We start from the raw sequence: 18,222 nt of genomic DNA, 5'->3' as shown, positions 1-18,222 counted from the left end.
GATGGAGGCAGGACTCAGCCCTGGACCGTCTGGTCTCGGCGCCGAGGCGGTGTCCTGGCACTGCACTGCGCCCCAGCCGGTGGCTCTGGGGGGCTCTGCTGGCCAAAGAGGCAACCTGCCTTCACCACAGCCGGGCCCTGGGCTGCTCCTGCCCCGACACTGAGTGCCCGGGACAGCGCCCGCCCCCTCTTCACAGCCGGCTCTTTCACTTAGGAGGACTTTAAGGCTTTGCTTTGTTGGAAAGTTTGGCACTTTCTTTTCTTATTGGTTTAAAGAGTTATTTCAAAAAATCAATTCTAGCACGTTATTTAAACATTCAAACCGACCCCAAAGCTTAAAAATTTAAGCAGAAGTGGAAAATGTCCCTTACTTCATTTTTCATTTCCTGACCCCAACCCCTTCTCTCCAGATAGAGCTACTATTAATTGTTTAGTGAATGCTTTTTCTGACTTCTCTTTTTTTTTTTTTTAAGATTACTTACTTTGAGAGAGAGAGAGAGAACAAGTGGGGGAGGAGCAGAGAGAAGGAGAGACAGAATCCCAAGCAGGCCACCACACCACTGGCGCAGAGCTCGATGCGGGGCTCGAACTCATGAACCAGGAGATCATGACCTCACCTGAAATCAAGAGTCAGATGCTGAACCGACTGAGCCACCCAGACACTCCCAGCTTTTCTATATGTATATAAATGTGTGTGTGTGCATGTATGTGTGTTGAGGAAGTTTTCCTGGCTTCTTAGTTGTCTGTAATCTATATATCTTTACTTTTTTGTTTTCTAATGAAAGTTTTCTTTTATTGAACTTTATGCATGTAATTTTGCCAGTAAAACAAAAAGTACAAAATAAAAAATAGATAATATGGTACAACTTTCAATGATCGATAGTTTTTTCATTCTATCAATGTATTTTTTTTTAATTGAGGTGTAGTTGATTCACAGTATTACATTAGTTTCAGGTGTACATATGTATCTTTATTCTAATCACAGTCTACACCAAATCAGAACCTACAGAGGTGTAAGAGAAATGTACACTACAATTTTTTTCAATGTTTTTTTTTTTGTTTGTTTGTTTTTTTTTGGGAGAGAGAGAGAAACAGAGTGCCAACGGGGAAGGGACAGAGAGAGAGGGAGACAGAATTCCAAGCAGGCTCCAGGCTCTGTGCTGTCAGCACAGAGCCCGATGTGGGGCTTGAACTCACGAACCATGAGATCATGACCTGAGCCAAAAGCGGATGCTTAACCAACTGAGCCACCCAGGCACCTGAGAAATGTACATTTAATCTGCACAGCACCCAACCCAAGGGACACCTATTCCTGATGTGTGTATAGGAGTACAGGAGCACTGGGGCTGGAGAAAGGGTGGAAGGTGGGATCCCTCTAGGGTGACCTTGAGGTTGCCGGTGGGGAGGGGGCGGGCAAGAGCACATGAGCTCTGGGGGAGAAGACTAGCTGCCCAGCCTCACAAGCAACTGGCCTGACCTGCCAGGGTGTACTCGCACTCCCCAGGCTGTGAAATGACTCCGGTGTGTAAGTCTGCTGCTCAGGGGGAGGGAAAGTGGGGTGGGGAGGCAGGAGGAGGAATGTGGGCAGGGCCAAGTTTAGAATTACAAGTGCAAGTGCCGCAGAGGAGTTGGAACCATACTTTAAATAGCCAGCACCTTCCCCTTCCCCCTTAGATAATTCTTCTCCCCCTGACTGGACCTCTGGCAGCAGCTGCACTAAGGTTCGTAATATGTTCTCTCTCTCTCTCTCTCTCTCTCTCTCTCTCTCTCCCTCCCTCCCTCTCTCATTTTTCTGTTTCTGGGTCTCAGACTATAGGATGGGATCATAGGACTTACAACCAAAGGATTTTTTGATCCTCCTAGAATATATGTTTCTGACATTCATGTGTGTACATGCAAAGCCTAGATGCTATATTCTTGGCTTTCTGAAACTGCAGTGGCTGTTGACTTAAGGGACAATGTGATTTAGAGAAAGAGAGCCCTAGATTGAGCAGAAAGGAAAGCTTTTTTCTCTGTGAAATGAGACAATGAGCAACTCTTTGACAAGATTGAAAGAAACTACAAATTTGAGTACCTGTTATTCTGCTAAGTCCTTTACTTTATATGCATAACCTCATCTAATCCTCCCCACTTTTACAGATGAGTGAACGAAGGCTCAGAGTAATTAATTAACTTCTCTGAAGTTGGGCAGCGAGTGGTACAGCACAGACCTAAGATTTGTACCCGGCTTCTCTGATTCTACAACTCATGACCTTTTTGTTGCACCACACAACCTCTGAGAAACAGTACCCTAATGAGGCAAGGGACCCAGGATAGGGCTACTGTTTCTTCTAGGGTCTGAGAAGATGAAGGAGTGGAGGGAGATGGCGTGCCATCATCGGAAGACACCCATCGGATGGTAAAGGGAGGCTGAGAACCGGCACAAGACGTTAGACAACCTTCTCAAAAGGACTGAGGAAGCTTGCTTCTTGGGACCAGCTGCTTGGATTTCTCCTTCTCAGTGCACACTCTTTGGAGCCTATTCCCTAATTTATCAAATAAGCAAAGATCCCTACTGTTCCTTGACTTTCTCTCTAACTTTTTGAATCCTGAAGGTAGCCCCCGCTGGGGAAACTGAACCATAGGAGAGTCTGGCCAGATGGGGCTCCCAATGAGAAAGTTCTGTTAACATGAATTTTTCTTGAGGGGTACAAAAATGTCCATCTGCTTACTTCTCCGGAAAAGGGGCCACTGTGAAAAATCAGGGAGAGTCATTAGAAGATGCTTATTTAGACATGCTGAGAGACACCTGGGTGGCTCAGCTAGTTGAGCATCTGACTTGATTTCACCTCAGGTCATGATCCCAGGGTCATGGGATCGAGCCCCATGTAAGGCTTTGCACTGATCATGGAGCCTGCTTGTGAGGAGAGCCTCATTCTCTCTCTCTCTCTCTCCCTCCCTCTGCCCCTCTTCCCTGCTCATGTTTTCTCTGTCTCTCTAAAATAATTAAAAAAAAAAGAAGACATGCTGATAACCCTGGGCAGCCAATTAAATCGAGAGATTTAATTGAAAGAGCAGGGACAGAGTGGGTTCAAGTCCCACTTGTGCAATTTACTCGCTATATGACCACAGATATGTCATTTAACCTCTCTGAGCTGCACCTTCTTTATTTACAAAGCAGAACTAATACTGCTTACGTTTCAGGGTGGTTGTGTGGATTAAGTGAAATAAGTATATGTAAAGTGCTTTGTAGTAGTTACTCTTTACGTGTGAGCCATAGCAGATCTTATCTTCAATCTCAGTAAGAGTCTAGAATAGGGCAGGGGAACATTTGGAACTGTGGCCCTTTATTCATTTCATGTTGTCTTCTCTACTGAAATAGATTCCCACATGTTTCATCACCAACAAAGAAAAAGAGCCCATAGTTCATCTTTCTCTTATGTTGACTTCAGAGAGAGGTAGAAAGATAGCTGGGAAGGTCAATCCATCTTAATTCAGAATTCCAGGGCCCACTCAGCTTCTCCCATTCCTTTGGAAGGATTTCTTTTCTTTTTTTTTTTTTTTTTTTTTGAAAGAGAGCGAGAGTGCGCTTGAGGCGGGGGCAGAGAGAGGGAGAGAGAGAGAGAGAGAGAGAGAGAATCCCAAGCAGGCTCCTTGCTGACAGTAAAGAGCCCGACTCAGGGCTCAAACTCACAAACTGTGCGATCATGACCTGAGCTGAAATTAAGAGTTGGACACTTAACTGACTGAGCCGCCAGGAGCCCCTGGAAGGAGTTTTTTAAAACTTGCTTTTGGGGCGCCTGGGTGGCGCAGTCGGTTGAGAGTCCGACTTCAGCCAGGTCACGATCTCGCGGTCCGTGAGTTCGAGCCCCGCGTCAGGCTCTGGGCTGATGGCTCAGAGCCTGGAGCCTGCTTCCGATCCTGTGTCTCCCTCTCTCTCTGCTCCTCCCCCGTTCATGCTCTGTCTCTCTCTGTCCCAAAAATAAATAAACGTTGAAAAAAAAAAAATTAAAAAAAAAAAATAAAAAAAATAAAAACTTGCTTTTATTTTAATGTTACAAAATAAATCATGTTCTTTGATGAAAACATAGAAAATAGAAATAAGGAAAATATTCCTATAATCCAACCACTGAGCGAGAAACATTTTGGTGGATATCCTAGTCTTTTTTTTTAACGTTTATTTATTTTTGAGACAGAGAGAGACAGAGCATGAACGGGGGAGGGTCAGAGAGAGAGAGGGAGAGACAGAATCCGAAACAGGCTCCAGGCTCCAAGCTGTCAGCACAGAGCCCGATGCGGGGCTCGAACTCACGGACCGTGAGATCATGACCCGAGCCAAAGTTGGACGCTTAACCGACTGAGCCATTCAGGCGCCCCTATCCTAGTCTTTTGATGCATACACTTTATAAAATGTTTTCCAAGCATGATCATATCATATGTGCTATTTTATAATTTTTCACTGCACATATCGTGAACACTTTCATTTCATTACACTTTCTTCTGCAACACAATTTTTCATGATTATATATTAGTCCGTTGTATGTATGGGCCATAATTTCTTAACCTGTGTGTGTTTTCTAATTTTCTGCTGCTGTAAACAATGAACATCCTCAGTGCCAAATCTTTATCCACAGTCACAATTATTTCCCTAGAGTAAATTCCTACATGGGAGATTGGTGGGTTTGAGGATCTTTTCCGCTGTCCCCATACAGAATACAGACACTGGAGCACGTGCTAACACAGACAAAGCTGGTTGTAGGATGGCGTGGAGAACTTAGCCCAGGGGCCATGTGAACTCTTCCATGTCCACAAGCCCCAACCCAAGAGGCCCTCCCTAGTGGAAAGAATATCTATACGTCAGCATCAATGCTTTCTTCCTGAAGAGTAAAGGAATATACATTCTTAGCAGGTGTTACCCAGGCTTTACCAATACGAGATGCCAAGGAAGATGTGGGTCTATAGGCAAGGGGGTAGAAATTTACTTTCTCCTGGTGCACTTATTCCCTCGGGAGTTTGCTGGTGAAGGAAGGGGAAGGCTTTCCTCCCAAGGTTCCCAGCAGTAATAGAACACTCTGCTTGTTTTTCAGGTGGGATGGATAGCAGGATCTCGAGCACAGCCAGCAATGGGGAGACAAAACCAGTATACCCTGTCATGGAAAAGACGAAGGAAGATGGTACCCTGGAACGGGGGCACTGGAACAACAAGATGGAGTTTGTGCTGTCAGTAGCCGGGGAGATCATTGGCCTAGGCAACGTCTGGAGGTTTCCCTATCTCTGCTACAAAAATGGGGGAGGTGAGAGCTACTGCGCCACCCCACCCATCCCTGGAAGGAGGATGTCTCCATCTCCTGTAATTATTGCCCCTCTGGGGACTCCCATGGGTGCATAGAATGCTGGAGTTGGACAGCCCCTTACAAGTCAGTAAGGACACTGCAGGAGACTGAGACCTAGAGAGATTATGTAACTCTCCCAGGGGTCTTTCTAGAATGCTATGGCATCATAGACATATGAACATAGGTTTGGAACCAGATGTATCAGAATTTGGATTCTGGCTCTGCTACTTACTCTCTGTGTAGTCTTGGGCAAGTTATTGAGGCCCTCAGAGCCTCAGCTGCTGTTCCTGTAAATTCAGATAGTAGTACCTGCCTTTAAGTTGCTGTAAGGATGAGAGGTAATGTGTGTAAAGTGCTTAATAAATGGCAGCTGTGTTGAAGATGATGTTGATACTGAACTGTCCTGTGGTCTTGAGACTCCTTAGTCTTTGTGTTTTCCCTTTCTCTGCTGGCATTGTGACATTCTCTAAGCCAGTCATTACCCAACCCCTACCAGTGTCATAACCTTTGATACTAGTGGCTCTGCCTTCAAAACTTCCCACTGAAAGTTTGTGTGTATGCGGTATTAACTCTAACTCTTTCCTAGGGCTTTTTTGGCTTCTCATTCCTCCTATCCCTTCCAGCCTCCTAGAATAACTTTGCTACCCCACAGCAGTGGTGGTAATTTTCCAACCAGTAACTCACTTTCAGGGAATCCCAGACCTCTGTGGGACACCCTGGAGGGATTTCTCAGGTACTGAAGTGTTCTGGCTGAGCAGTAGGTTACGAACATCTCCTTGTTGATGGGTAAAGCTTATAGGTGTTGGGGCTCCCAGATCTGGTTTGGAAGTGAGGTTGCAGCCTGGGCTGCGGGAGGGGGAAGTGCAGAGGTAGGTAACACGGGGAAATGCTGAGGGCAGTGGTTATTCTGGGGCCATGAGGATTGGAGGGTACCCTAATGTGACACCCAGCCTTGTGCAGGGGAGTCGGAGCCTCCAAATGCATTGAGCTCAGTCTCCCGGTGGTTTCGGACAGTGGAGGTGGGAGGGCCAGAGAGGAGGGTACAGAGGTCCTCTGAGCCCATGGAGCCTATTCTCAGGATTGTGGCAATTGGAGGATTGGCCGTGGAGTTGGAAGTTAATTTGTATGTTTCCAGAGGGGTGGGTATGGGCTGATGCGTCCTTTCTCCCCAGGGATTTCTGGCCAGCAGCCTGAAATCACAGGACTTTGTTCCGTGTGCCCTGTGAGGGAAGGAAGGAGGTCTTCCCACTTTGAACCTAGTCCTGGACACTCCACACGCTTCCCTTCAGAGAACTGGGTGGAGGGACAAGGCTGGTCCAGGGAGGAGGAGGAATCTGGGGGCTAAAGCTGGCCACTGAGACTCTATATCTGGAGCCTAGTAACCAGCTTAGCTCCTCACATGGCAGGAAGATTAGGAGGTGAGCGGCTTTCCCCAAGCCTCTCTGGAATTGGGTAAAGGTTGGCCTGGGAATTAGCAGGAGTGGCATGAAGAGGTGGGAGGGAGTGATATCCAGGTCTGGCGCAAAACCCCTGGGCTGAGAAAGGTGAAGCGAAGGGAACAGTAATAGGAGCAGTGGGGGGTGTGGGCTCACCCTGTTGAGGGAGCTTGTCTGGCAGTGTTTGGATCTGAGCTCTGCCTTGGGACTCTGTGGTGAGTCTGTGTAGGCCTGGGAGTGTGTGACATTGTCTCCAGGGGAAATGCAGGCCCAAGAGGAGAAAAGAATCGGGGGCCCGTGGTTCTTGCTATGGGCTTGTGAGGGAAGAGGGTGGGTATGATGGCTGTGGCTGCTTCCTCCCTGGAGAGAGCCTGCCTTCCGGCATGCTGATTCCGATTGAGAGTGGAGACATTTTCAGGGGTCCCGGATCCAGTCAAACTCTCGGTTTAATCCCTAACACTGCCACCCACAATCTCTTCCCTTGATCAAGTGCAGGGTCTTAGGACTCCTCTTTTCCTTGATGGACGACAGCAGCTGGAGGGAAGTGTTCTGAGGGGCTTTGGAGCTAGAGACTGATGCCCAGGTTTGCTCTGAAGGGCATGAGTCACCCAGGGCCACCGGGGGAATTAATGGAAAGCCTCCTTTGCCAAGGTAAGGGGGACTAACCGAGGAGATGTGTGCTCGTGAGAGGGACCTAGATATGCCTGGGTTTTGGGGTTCCCAGCAGCTTAACCTTTCTGTCACCACTCAGCCCCCTTCATCTCCCAGCAAAACAAAGTTCCCACAGAGAATGGGTCCCGACACTTCCTCTTCTCACCCCCTTGTCTGTCAAGGAACAAACTGATGCCTCTTTCTGACCCTTTGCTACCAGTATGGGGAAGGAAGGTGAGGAGAATGGAGACCACTTACATTGATTTGACCCTTTTCCTCCTGCTTTAGTGATTTTATTTAAACCCATGGTCCTCCAACTGGGACCTGGACTCTCAGGGGATGAGAGGAATGTTCTGACCAAGTTCTGGAGAAGGATGCTGGGGTCCTCTGGGGTGTATCATGCTCAGGTAATGGACCCTATCGGCCTGCTTCTGGGCTTCTGGGCCCTTTCTTCAACTTCCTAGCTTTAAACAGCCACTTTTGTGCTTGGGGCAGGAGGGAAAGATAAGCTTGGCCCTTTATTATTATCAATATTTGTCTAGTGGTGAGGTCAGAGATTAAAAAAGTCCCTAAAATATAATTTTAGTTCCAAACTTAAGAAATACAAATGATGTCTTCTTGGGTTCCTTCTAGCTTTAACATTTGGTAGATCCAATTTGAAGTGAGTTCCAGAGCAGAGAAAGGGCTGAAGCAAGAAGATGATAGAAAAGAAGGTAAACTAGTTAAACACTAGAGTTGAAAACCAGAGAAGCTGAGACAGTGATTTAAAGAAGCCCATCTAAAATCAGAAGAAACTGGTAGGCTTTTCAGAGAGATGGATGAGCAAGATGCCTGCCTCAATCATCTCCTAGCTGAGCACAATCCCTGCTGTCCGGGACCTGTGGCCAATCCACCCCCAGATATCTTTTTGGAGTCTCCAGTCTCAGCCAGTTGCCCCAGCACACAGCCCACCAAGCCCCGACCCTGCCTAAGTCATTCAACAGCAGTTACAGGGTACAAACTATCTGCCTAGAATTATTCTAAGCTGTTGGGCTACATCTACAAACAGAACAGAACAATTCCCTGTCCTTGTGGGGCTTACATTCTTGAAGAGGGAGCCAGACAATAAACAATAAATGTAGTAAATAAGAAAATTATATATAGCATATCGGAAGTTAATGGGTGCTGTGGAAAATGACCAAGTAGAGCTGGGAAAAGAGGATCAGGAGTGTGTGTGTGTGGAGGGGGCACATCGAGAACATTTGAGCAAGGTTTGCCAGGAGTGAGAGGGCTGGTCATGTGGATATCGAGGGTAAAAGTGCTCCAAGCAGAGGACACAAAAGATTTAATAGTAGTAAAGCAAGAGGCTGACTGGCTTATTTGAGGAGTTGCAAGGAGGGGAGTAAATAGAAGCTGAGGTCAGAGAAGTAAATAGGACGAGGGTGGCAGATCATGTAGGTCCTTGTCAGCTATTGTAAGACTTTGGCTTTTGCTCTAGTGACATGGGGAGACAGGGCAGGGTTTTGAGCAGGAGCGGCATGATCTTACATTTTAAAATAATCTCTTTGGCTGCCGTTGAGAACTGATTGTACACGAGTCGGGGCAGAAGCAGACCAGTTACGAGGCTAAATATTTCGGAGTCATCCTTGAGTCCTTCCCTCCCGCTCCCAGACTGTTAGATCTACCTAATTACCCAGATTCTGGGGGCTTCAGAGCATGAGTCTTCAGCTGGAACCTCTCCAGCTCCCTGGACTCTGGCTGCCAACAGACTTGAGGAACCCAGAGTGCCTGGGACTGGAGACCCCACATGATGTATGCAGAATCTGACACCTCTTGTCACTTCCACTGCTGCTGCCTGGGCTTAGCGGTCCAAGGATTGCAGACTGAGCACTGCGAAGGAAGGAGTTGCCATTTACTGTGATGTGGAAGGCCATAAGAGGAGCAGGTTTTAAGAAGAAAATAAGGAGTTGACTTTGGGGAACACTGAGTGGAGATATCTGTCAGATATCAAGTGGAGATGTCGACTAAGCAGTAAAACATATGAGTCTGGAGTCTGTGAGAGAGATGTGGATGGGAGATATAAATTTGAGAGTGATTAGAATTTTGATGGTGATAAAAGAGAGCAAGGACTGGGGGGAAGGGGAGGGACCATCAGGAGACAGAGAAGGAGAAACCAGTGAAGAAAGATGATACCAGGATGATGAAGTGTTTTGGGAGGCAAGCATCAAATGCTGCAGATAGGTTAAGAAAGATATGGAGTGAGAATGAAGTGTTGGCTTTGGTGGCATGGAGGCCTTTGGTGACCTTGTAGGAGCAGTCCCAGTGGTATGGCGGGGCAAAGGCCGCTTGCAGTGGGTTCAAGATAATGGGGAAAGAAAATGATTAGAAATAGGAAATATGGGTGATTTGGGCAAAACTTGGGAGTGGGCAAAGTACATTTCTGCTGTCTGTGTTCTCCCTCCTGGGGAGGGATAAGACAATATGAGTGCCGCGTAGTAGTGACAGTGTGCCCGTATGTCTGGCGGTGGTGGGGATGGGTCTCCTGACTGGAGAAGTGGCCCAAGAACTATTTCTCAAGCTCTCCACCCTCAGTTCCCTGGAGGGAAAAGCAAACATGACCTTCCACCAGGGCCTATCCCTTAAAGTTCTAGCCATGCAGATGAAAAGTCTCTGGATAACTCAAAAGGCATGATGTTGGGGAAAGGTGGTAGGAGAGGGTTTTGGCAAGAGAATTCAACTCTACCACAAGGGAATTTAAGTTACTTGCCTGCCAATCTCAGCCCAGACAAAAAGACCATCTGCCAAACATTTTATGCTTAATTCCTTTTCTTTTGAAAGATTTTATTTTTAAGTAATCTCTACATTCAACATGAGGCTCAAACTCACAACCCCAAGATCAAGGGTCTCATGCTCCTCTGACTGAGCCAGCCAGGCGTCCCTATACTTAATTTCATTTTTTTAAAGTAGCTCCACACCGGCTGTGGAACCCAACACGGGGCTGAACTCACAACCCTGAGATCAAGACCTGAGCTGAGATCAAGAGTCAGACACTTAACCTACTGAGCCACCCAGGCACCCTCACCCCCCACACTTAATTTCTAAGTCCAGGTTGCTGAAAAACAGGGGCAGAGGTCACTTGTGCTAAGAATCGTTGGTTTTTGCTAGTCATAGAACAGCAGCTGGAGATCAGTTACCTTGTGCGAGGACAGGTGCTTCCTTCTTCCTTGTACCCCGCCTCCCCCCAAGCCCTCTCTGCTTCTGATCTTCAGTCCCCAGACACCCAGATCCTGGTGGCTTCAGAACATGGGCCTTCCACTAGGATCTCTCCAGCTCCCTAGACCTGGCTGCCAGCAGACTGAGTTTCTCAACACCTGGGATGCCTGGAGACTGCATGTGAGGCTACAGCAGAATGTCCCGCAACTGGATCTCTAGGAATGGGGATCTTAGAGGAGCAGGCTGTGGGGGAAGGGCAGCTCTAGACCATAGGGAGATGAAGGCAAAGAGGATTAAATGGTACCTGGCCTCAGGGAGAACTGGTCACCTTGCTGTTGCTTGTCAGTATGTAAGAACAGAGAGAAGAGAAGAACACTTTTTTCCTCCATGTAACAGTAATAGCTATTTTAGTAGTGTGTGATGATTTGTTACCATTTTCAGTTAATTACTCACCCCCCAGGAGTGGTCAGATTAGTGGTGACTGCAGCACATAACTGTTCATGTATGCTCACTGCTGTGTTGCTCATGTGGAATCTCATCTGTTTATGTTTTAAAATATTAGCTGGAACGTTACAGATGACACCACAGTGTGCTGCTTTTGTGAAGGGTGGCCTACAGAATGATTCCCCTCTAGGTTGGGCATGTGGCCTCTCCATCTCATGGGGGAACAGGCCAGGACCTTTTAGAATTTGGAGAAGGAGACTAACCCACAGGAATAGGGAGCAGGTAACTGAACTCCATCCTCCACCTCTAGGACTAGCTCCATCTTTTAATGGTGGTGACTGGGGCTGTGGGGAAAGAGGCAGAGTGCCCCCAAAGGACTCCCCAGTCTGCACCTGGCTCCCTCTGGGTCCCATCTCTCTCCTACCCCTTCCCTTTGTAGGACTAGTGGCTCTGCTTATTGAGTGTGAACCTTGCCCCTTGTGGCCAGCTGCCCACGTGCTCAAAGAGGCAGAGGAGGAGAGGCATAGAGCTGACCATGGAACCTACTGCAGTTAAACATTGGCTTGGTTTATTGGGAAAGAGCAGGTAGCATAAAGATAGGGAGGTGGGGCTTGAGCTGGGCAAAAATTCTCTTTCTCTCGGTCTTTCTGTCTCTCCCTCTTCTCTCTCCTTTTTTTCTGCCATGCTTTCAACTCTGAGCAGTAACTGTCCATATCAGCTACTAAGTTCTGTCTTCCCTTATTTTCCTTTCCTACTCAACAAGTCTTGGGTTGACTTATGGACTTATTAGGCTGAGGTGTTTATGATCTTTATTTCTTTGCCCTTCTGGTAATCAGGTGCCTTCCTCGGTGCCTGACTTATGGATGTGTAGACTACAGGCCAGAGATTTGAAAGGTGAAGGACTGGAGAGCTCTATTCCCCATTAACTTTCATTTTAAACCGTTTCATTTCCTCCATCCCCAGGTCTTTGGCAACCACCATTCTACCCTTTAATTCCACAGATTTGGCTTTTTAATTTTTATTTTAAGTTTGTTTGTTGTTTTAGTAATCTCTACACCCAACGTGGGGGTCGAACTCACAACTCCAAGATCAAGAGTCACATGCTCTTCTGACTGAGCCAGCCAGGCACTCCAAATTTGGCTTTTTTAGATTCCATACATGAGAACAATCAGTATTTGTTATTCTCTCTCTGAAAATGTAATGTCTTCGAGGTCTATTCATGTAATCTCAAAAGGCAGGATTTCCTTTTCATGTGTTGATATTTAAAGTGCATTTCTTTTAAGCAACATGTAGCTGAACCTTGTTTTTATTTTGAAGCCAATCTGACAATCTCTGCCATTTATTTGGGACATTTAGACTATTTACATTTAAAGCAATTATTCATACAGTTAAATTTAAATAAAATTATCTTGCTTTTTGTTTCCTACTTGTCTTATCAGTTCTTTGTTCCCCTTTTCCTATCCTTCTGCTTTCTTTTGAATTAATTGAATATTTTTTATTATTCCATTGTTGGCTTTCTTCCTTTGATGACTTATTAGCCATAAGCCTTTGTTATGTTAGTTGAATGATTGTTTTAGGTTTTGTAGCATACATTGGGTTTTTTTTTTTAATGTTTATTTTTGAGGGAGAGAGAATGGGAGTTGGGGAGGGGCAGAGAGAGAGAGAGAGAGAGAGAGAGAGAGAGAGAATCTGAATCAGGCTCTGCGGTGACAGCACAGAACCTGATGCAGGACTTGAATTCATGAACTGAGAGATCATGACCTGAGCTCAAGTCAACCAACTGGGCCACCCAGGTGCCCCTGTAGCATACATCTTCAATTTATCACAATTCACCCTCAAGTAATATTATACCACTTTACATATAAGAACCCTACAATAATACATTTCCATCTCTCTCCTCCTGACTTTTGTGCTCTTGTTGTTACACGTTTTACTTTTTCATCTGTTATAAACTCCACCTTACATTGTGTAACCAGTCAGTTAACTTTTCAAAGAGATTTGGGTGATAGGAAAAAAATTCTTATATGTTTACTTGTGTATGTAACATTTCTAACATTCTTCGTTCCTTTGTGTAGATTCATATATCTCTCTGGCATCATTTCCCTCTGGCTGAAGGTTTTTCTCTAACATCGCTTGTAGTACAGATCTTTTGGTGATGGATTCTTTCAAGTTTTGCTTGTCTTAAGAAGCATTACTTCACTTTCATTTCTGAACAGTGTTTTTATTGGGATTTTTATATTTCTATAAAAATTCTTGAACTTTGCTCGGGACCAGTGAAGTTATTTGATACCTTTGGGTTTTGCTTCTAAGATTTGTTAGGGAGCACCAGAGCTGTGCTCAATCTAGGGCTAATCATTCCCCACTTCTGAGGAAATACCTTCTCTTCCCAATGCCTTGAGAATTCTGGGACTATCCAGTCTGGCTAGTGGGAGCCAGCACTCTTCCCAGCCCTGTGTGAGCACCATTACTCTCAATCTTTCTGAATGGTTCTTTCCCTTAGTTCGGGTCATTTCCTCCTATGTAGATGCTGAGTGGCACTCAGTTGAAAGCTAGAAGGGGACTCTCCGCAGATATTTGGATCTCCTTCTGTGTGCAGTTCTCTCTTCCCTGGTACTCTGTGAACTGCCCTATCTACCTTGCCAACAGATAGAGGTCCACAGTGGAGAAAATGCCAGCATTTCCAGAATCAGTACACTTGTCTCAGCCAATAATTATGAAAAACAGAAGGAGAAAGGATTACTAAAGGGAAATCTGATTTCAGTCTGCTAAAAGTCTCTCTCTACCATTAAAAGCAGTCATTTCCTTGGAAAAAATTATAGTCTGTGGGCTGTGTTAATGCTCCTGGATGTCCATTATTCAATGAGCGCCTTGCTGTGGCCACAAGTTTTGTGTAATTAAAGTAATAATTGATGTTCGATGGGGAGCAAGCCTTGGTAGGTATAGATTGAAACTTTCAGTGATAAAAAGGGCTCGCTAGGTAACTTGGTGACTCTTGATTTCTGCTATGGTTCCAGATATCTGGACAGATGTCCCCTGCATTTTGCATGTCCTGCACCCCTGGGGATTCTGACTGGCAATGTGGGGTGGTGATGGGAGGAGATGAATGTGGACTATGAGGAGGGTGGTGCCAGGTAATGGAAAGCCTGTTTCCCACCCCACAGGTGCCTTTTTCATCCCCTACCTCATCTTCCTCTTTACCTGTGGCATTCCTGTCTTCCTCTTGGAGACAGCACTGGGCCAGTACACTAGCCAGGGAGGCATCACAGCCTGGAGGAAGATTTGCCCCATCTTTGAGGGTGAGTAGCCCTGTGCCTGATTCCAGGATATCTGCATACATGGTTATAAACCTTATTTGGAATGACTGGATTTAGTAGCCGTGCTACTAACTTGGGGTATATTAGAAATCTGCCAAGTAGGTCATGGAAATCTTGGGTCAAAGATCAGAGTGAGAATTCATCAGAATGGCAAGCAAAATGTCACAGACTTAAAGACTTTGTGTCTTTATGTTAAACCCCCCACTTGTGGATTTAGGGCTGAGCTAATCCCCTGGTCTCTGAGAGAATGGAGAAGATGGGGGTGAAGAAGGGAAAAAAGGCTTTAGATTAAATAAGTAGAGTGCAAAGCTATCTTAGCTATATAGTTTACACATGCATAACAATGATTTTGTATTTTTCAAAGCATATTTAATTAATTACAAAACAAATAAAGAGAATTTTAAATGGCAAAAAATATCATTAATAATTCTACTGTCTTGACACAATTGCTATTTAGACTTGAGGGTGTTTAATTTCAATATTTCTCTTTCTATAGGATTTTCTTTAAGTGTCTATTTTGAAATAATATATAGTCACAGAAAGTTGCAAAAATAGTATGGGGAGGTCATATGTACCCTTCACCCAACTTTCCCCAAGATGTTAAGATGTTACTTAACTATTAAAAAATATCAGGACCTGGAAGTTAACGTTGGTACTATCCACAGACCTTATTCAGATTTCCCCAATTTTCCAAGCACTCATTTATGTGTGTGTGTGTGTGTGTGTGTGTGTGCGTGTGTATAATTCTGTGTTATCTTATCACATACGTAGATTTGTGTGACCATCACTACAATCAATATACATACTCTTCCATTATCACAAAGATCTCTGTCATGCTACTCCTATGTAGTTACACCTACCCCTTCCTGCCCCATCCTTAGCCCCTGGCAACCACTAATTTGTTCTCTATATCTATAATTTTGTCATTTTGGGAATGTTATATAAATAGAATTGTGCAGTCTATAGTATTTTGAGATTAGCTTTTTTACTCAGCATGATGCCCTTGAGATCCATCCCAGTTCTTGTATAAAGAGTTCGTTTATTCTTTTTTAATGCTGAATAGTATTCCATGGTATGGATGTACCACAGTTCATTTAACCATCACCCACTGAAGAACATTTGTGTTGTTTCCAGTTTGGGGGGTTTATTTCATTCTTTCTGTCTCTCTGAATAGAGCTAACATATCTGTTAATCTGGAACATACACAGTTTATGTTTCCGCTTTTCAGTTTTTCCATCCTCTACCCAACAATTATTTTATTTTATTTTATTTTATTTTATTTTATTTTATTTTATTTATTTTATTTATTTTATTTTATTATTTTAGAGAGAGAAAACACATGAGTGAGGGAGACAGGGAGAGGTTGAGAGAGAGAGAGAGAGAGAGGGAGAGAGAGAGAATGACAAGCCGGCTCCACGCTCAGCATGAAGCCTGATGCAGGGCTTGATATCACAACCCTGGAATCATGACTTGTGCTGAAACCAAGAATCAGACATTCAATCAACTGAGCCACCCAGACGCCCCAACACAATAATAATTTAATGATTGCATAAACTTCAGTTGAGTGGGTATATCATAATTAACAGTTCTCTGGGGCTTTTTAATTATTTTCAATTACTTATAACATTTTTATATTCGGCTATCATGTGTATTTGTTGAGATAGCTTTCTGCTTCTTTTTGGGGAATTATTTCTTTGGGATACATTTCCAGGATGAGGATTGCTGGATCAAATGGACAATCAAGTTGATGTCCCTTGGTCTAGCTTATTAAATTGTTCTATGGAAATGTTATATTGACTTGCCATGTCATTAGATATGAGTAAGTATCTTTCCCCCTTATCTTTAATGACTCCAAGGTATTTGTGGTTCCCAAACTTGTCTGCAAGTTGGAATCACCTGGGGATCTTCAAAACATCCTGAGGCCTGTATCCCATCCCCAGAGATCGTGATTTAATTGGTCTGGAGTCTGGTCTAGACTTTGAAATTTTAAAAATATTCTCAGGTATTTCTAATATTTGGACAAATTTGGAAATCACTGAGTTACATCATTTGTAACAAATTTCATTACATCTGGCTATACAGAAAAGTACCTCATCATTGTTTCCTTTTGCATACCTGCAATTATTAGGAAAGATCTATTTGTATTTCTTCTTATGTGAATTGTCTATTCCTGCTCTTTTTTTTTCCCAAGTAGGCTCTACACTCAATGTGGGGCTTGAACTCATGACCCTGAGATCAAGAGTCTCATGGTCTATGAGATGAGCTCAGCCAGATGCCCCTGTTTCTGCTCTTAACATGTGTTTTTATATTTCAGAAATATATCAGCCTAATTCCAGGGAACATTAACTATTGAAAATCAGGGAATTTTCAGAACCGGTAAAGAAGAAAATTCACAGGAATCCAGGGCACAGCAATGGAAGGCAGAGAGAAAAGTCTCTCCTCACCTGCTGGGGAGATTGAGGAGAGAGTCAATGAGCCTGGACCCAGCAATGTTTAAGGGCCCTGACAGTGGAGTACAAACCCCTTCCTAAACTGGGAGGGGTGGCTTATGAGAAATCTGTCCACTGTCCTTAGCCCAATTCTGCAGTTTTCCCCTCCAGGCATCGGCTATGCCTCCCAGATGATTGTCATCCTCCTCAACATCTACTACATCATTGTCCTGGCCTGGGCCCTCTTCTACCTCTTTAGCAGCTTCACCATCGACCTTCCCTGGGGAAGCTGCCACCATGAGTGGAACACAGGTAAGGTCATCTCTAGAGAGTCCATTTCTAAAAATTTTTTTTTTCAACATTTATTTATTTTTGGGACAGAGAGAGACAGAGCATGAACGGGGGAGGGGCAGAGAGAGAGGGAGACACAGAATCCGAAACAGGCTCCAGGCTCTGAGCTGTCAACCCAGAGCCCGACGCGGGGCTCGAACTCACGGACCGCGAGATCGTGACCTGGCTGAAGTCGGACACTTAACCGACTGCGCCACCCAGGCGCCCCGAGAGTCCATTTCTAAACACCACATTAGCCAAGACTGAGATTATCCTTATGTCCTGAGTATCCCCAACCGTAACTTGGCACACACTAGAAGTCTGCCAAGTAGGTCATGGAAATCTTGGATCAGAAGTCAGAGTGAGAATTCACCAGCATCACAGGAAAAATGTCACAGACTTAAAAAAAAATTGTGTGTCAACTATACTCAAATTAAAAAAAATGATAATGGGGGCACCTGGGTGGCTCAGTTGGTTAAGCGTCTGACTTCGGCTCAGGTCATGATCTTGCGGTTCGTGAGTTCGAGCCCTGCGTCAGGCTCTGTGCTGATGCCTTGGAGCCTGGAGCCTGCTTTGGATTCTGTGTCTCCCTCTTTCTCTGCCCCTCCCCTGCTCATGCTCTGTCTCTCTCTGTCTCTAAAAAATAAATAAATGTTAAAAAAAAATTTTAAAAATAATGCATTCAACTCATGTATTATGAAAGCATGTGTTATGCAAATAGAATTGATTCCTTTCTATGTAGTTTAGCCATTTACTTATTTCAATTTGAAGTATGGTTACTTAGGTGTATATATGTATTGTTTGTCCATTAGTTTTCTTTCTCATGGCTTCTTTCTGATACTATCCTAGGTCTTTCTAACTCACAGGTCATCTGGACTTAACCAGAGAATAAACTGTTTTATATGTCTTCATTACAATTTGTAGTAACAATTAATTTCTCCTGTGCTTATAAGATTGCATGTGACTCTCTCGTAAGACAACAAGAACCACCTATGGCCATAGAACTGCTGAGTCTATTTGACTGAAAGTAACAACAATTAAAAATCCTTAGTGCTGTCCAAGAGAACTTATCGGTGATAATGACAGTGTTCTCTGTACTATCCAGCGTGGTGGGT

General features: G+C 44.7%; 1 protein-coding gene across 3 annotated transcripts in view; it reads left to right on the top strand.

The window, feature by feature from the left end:
* The first annotated feature begins 1,613 nt into the window (after window positions 1-1,613).
* Window positions 1,614-18,222, top strand: part of SLC6A13 (solute carrier family 6 member 13) — a 34,491-nt gene continuing 17,882 nt past the window's right edge. Inside the window, exons 1-5 of one of the 3 annotated variants that reach the window (XR_015253884.1) lie at window positions 6,508-6,729; window positions 7,238-7,398; window positions 7,687-7,805; window positions 14,196-14,330; window positions 16,936-17,089. Coding sequence is in view for 2 of the 3 variants with exons in the window: in XM_086714361.1 (XP_086570487.1) it covers window positions 7,323-7,398; window positions 7,687-7,805; window positions 14,196-14,330; window positions 16,936-17,089 (484 nt within the window). In the remaining variant the exon portion in view is untranslated. Of the gene's footprint in view, window positions 1,721-5,065; window positions 5,273-6,507; window positions 6,730-7,237; window positions 7,399-7,686; window positions 7,806-14,195; window positions 14,331-16,935; window positions 17,090-18,222 lie in introns of those variants that run through there. The other 2 variants (XM_086714361.1, XM_025930620.2) reach the window with 2 other exon arrangements.

Source organism: Puma concolor, chromosome B4, assembly GCF_028749965.1.
Source record: "Puma concolor isolate L17-30 chromosome B4, mPumCon1.1.hap2, whole genome shotgun sequence".
Classification (NCBI taxonomy): Eukaryota; Metazoa; Chordata; class Mammalia; order Carnivora; family Felidae; genus Puma; species Puma concolor.
This window is presented reverse-complemented; position numbering and strand designations above follow the sequence as displayed.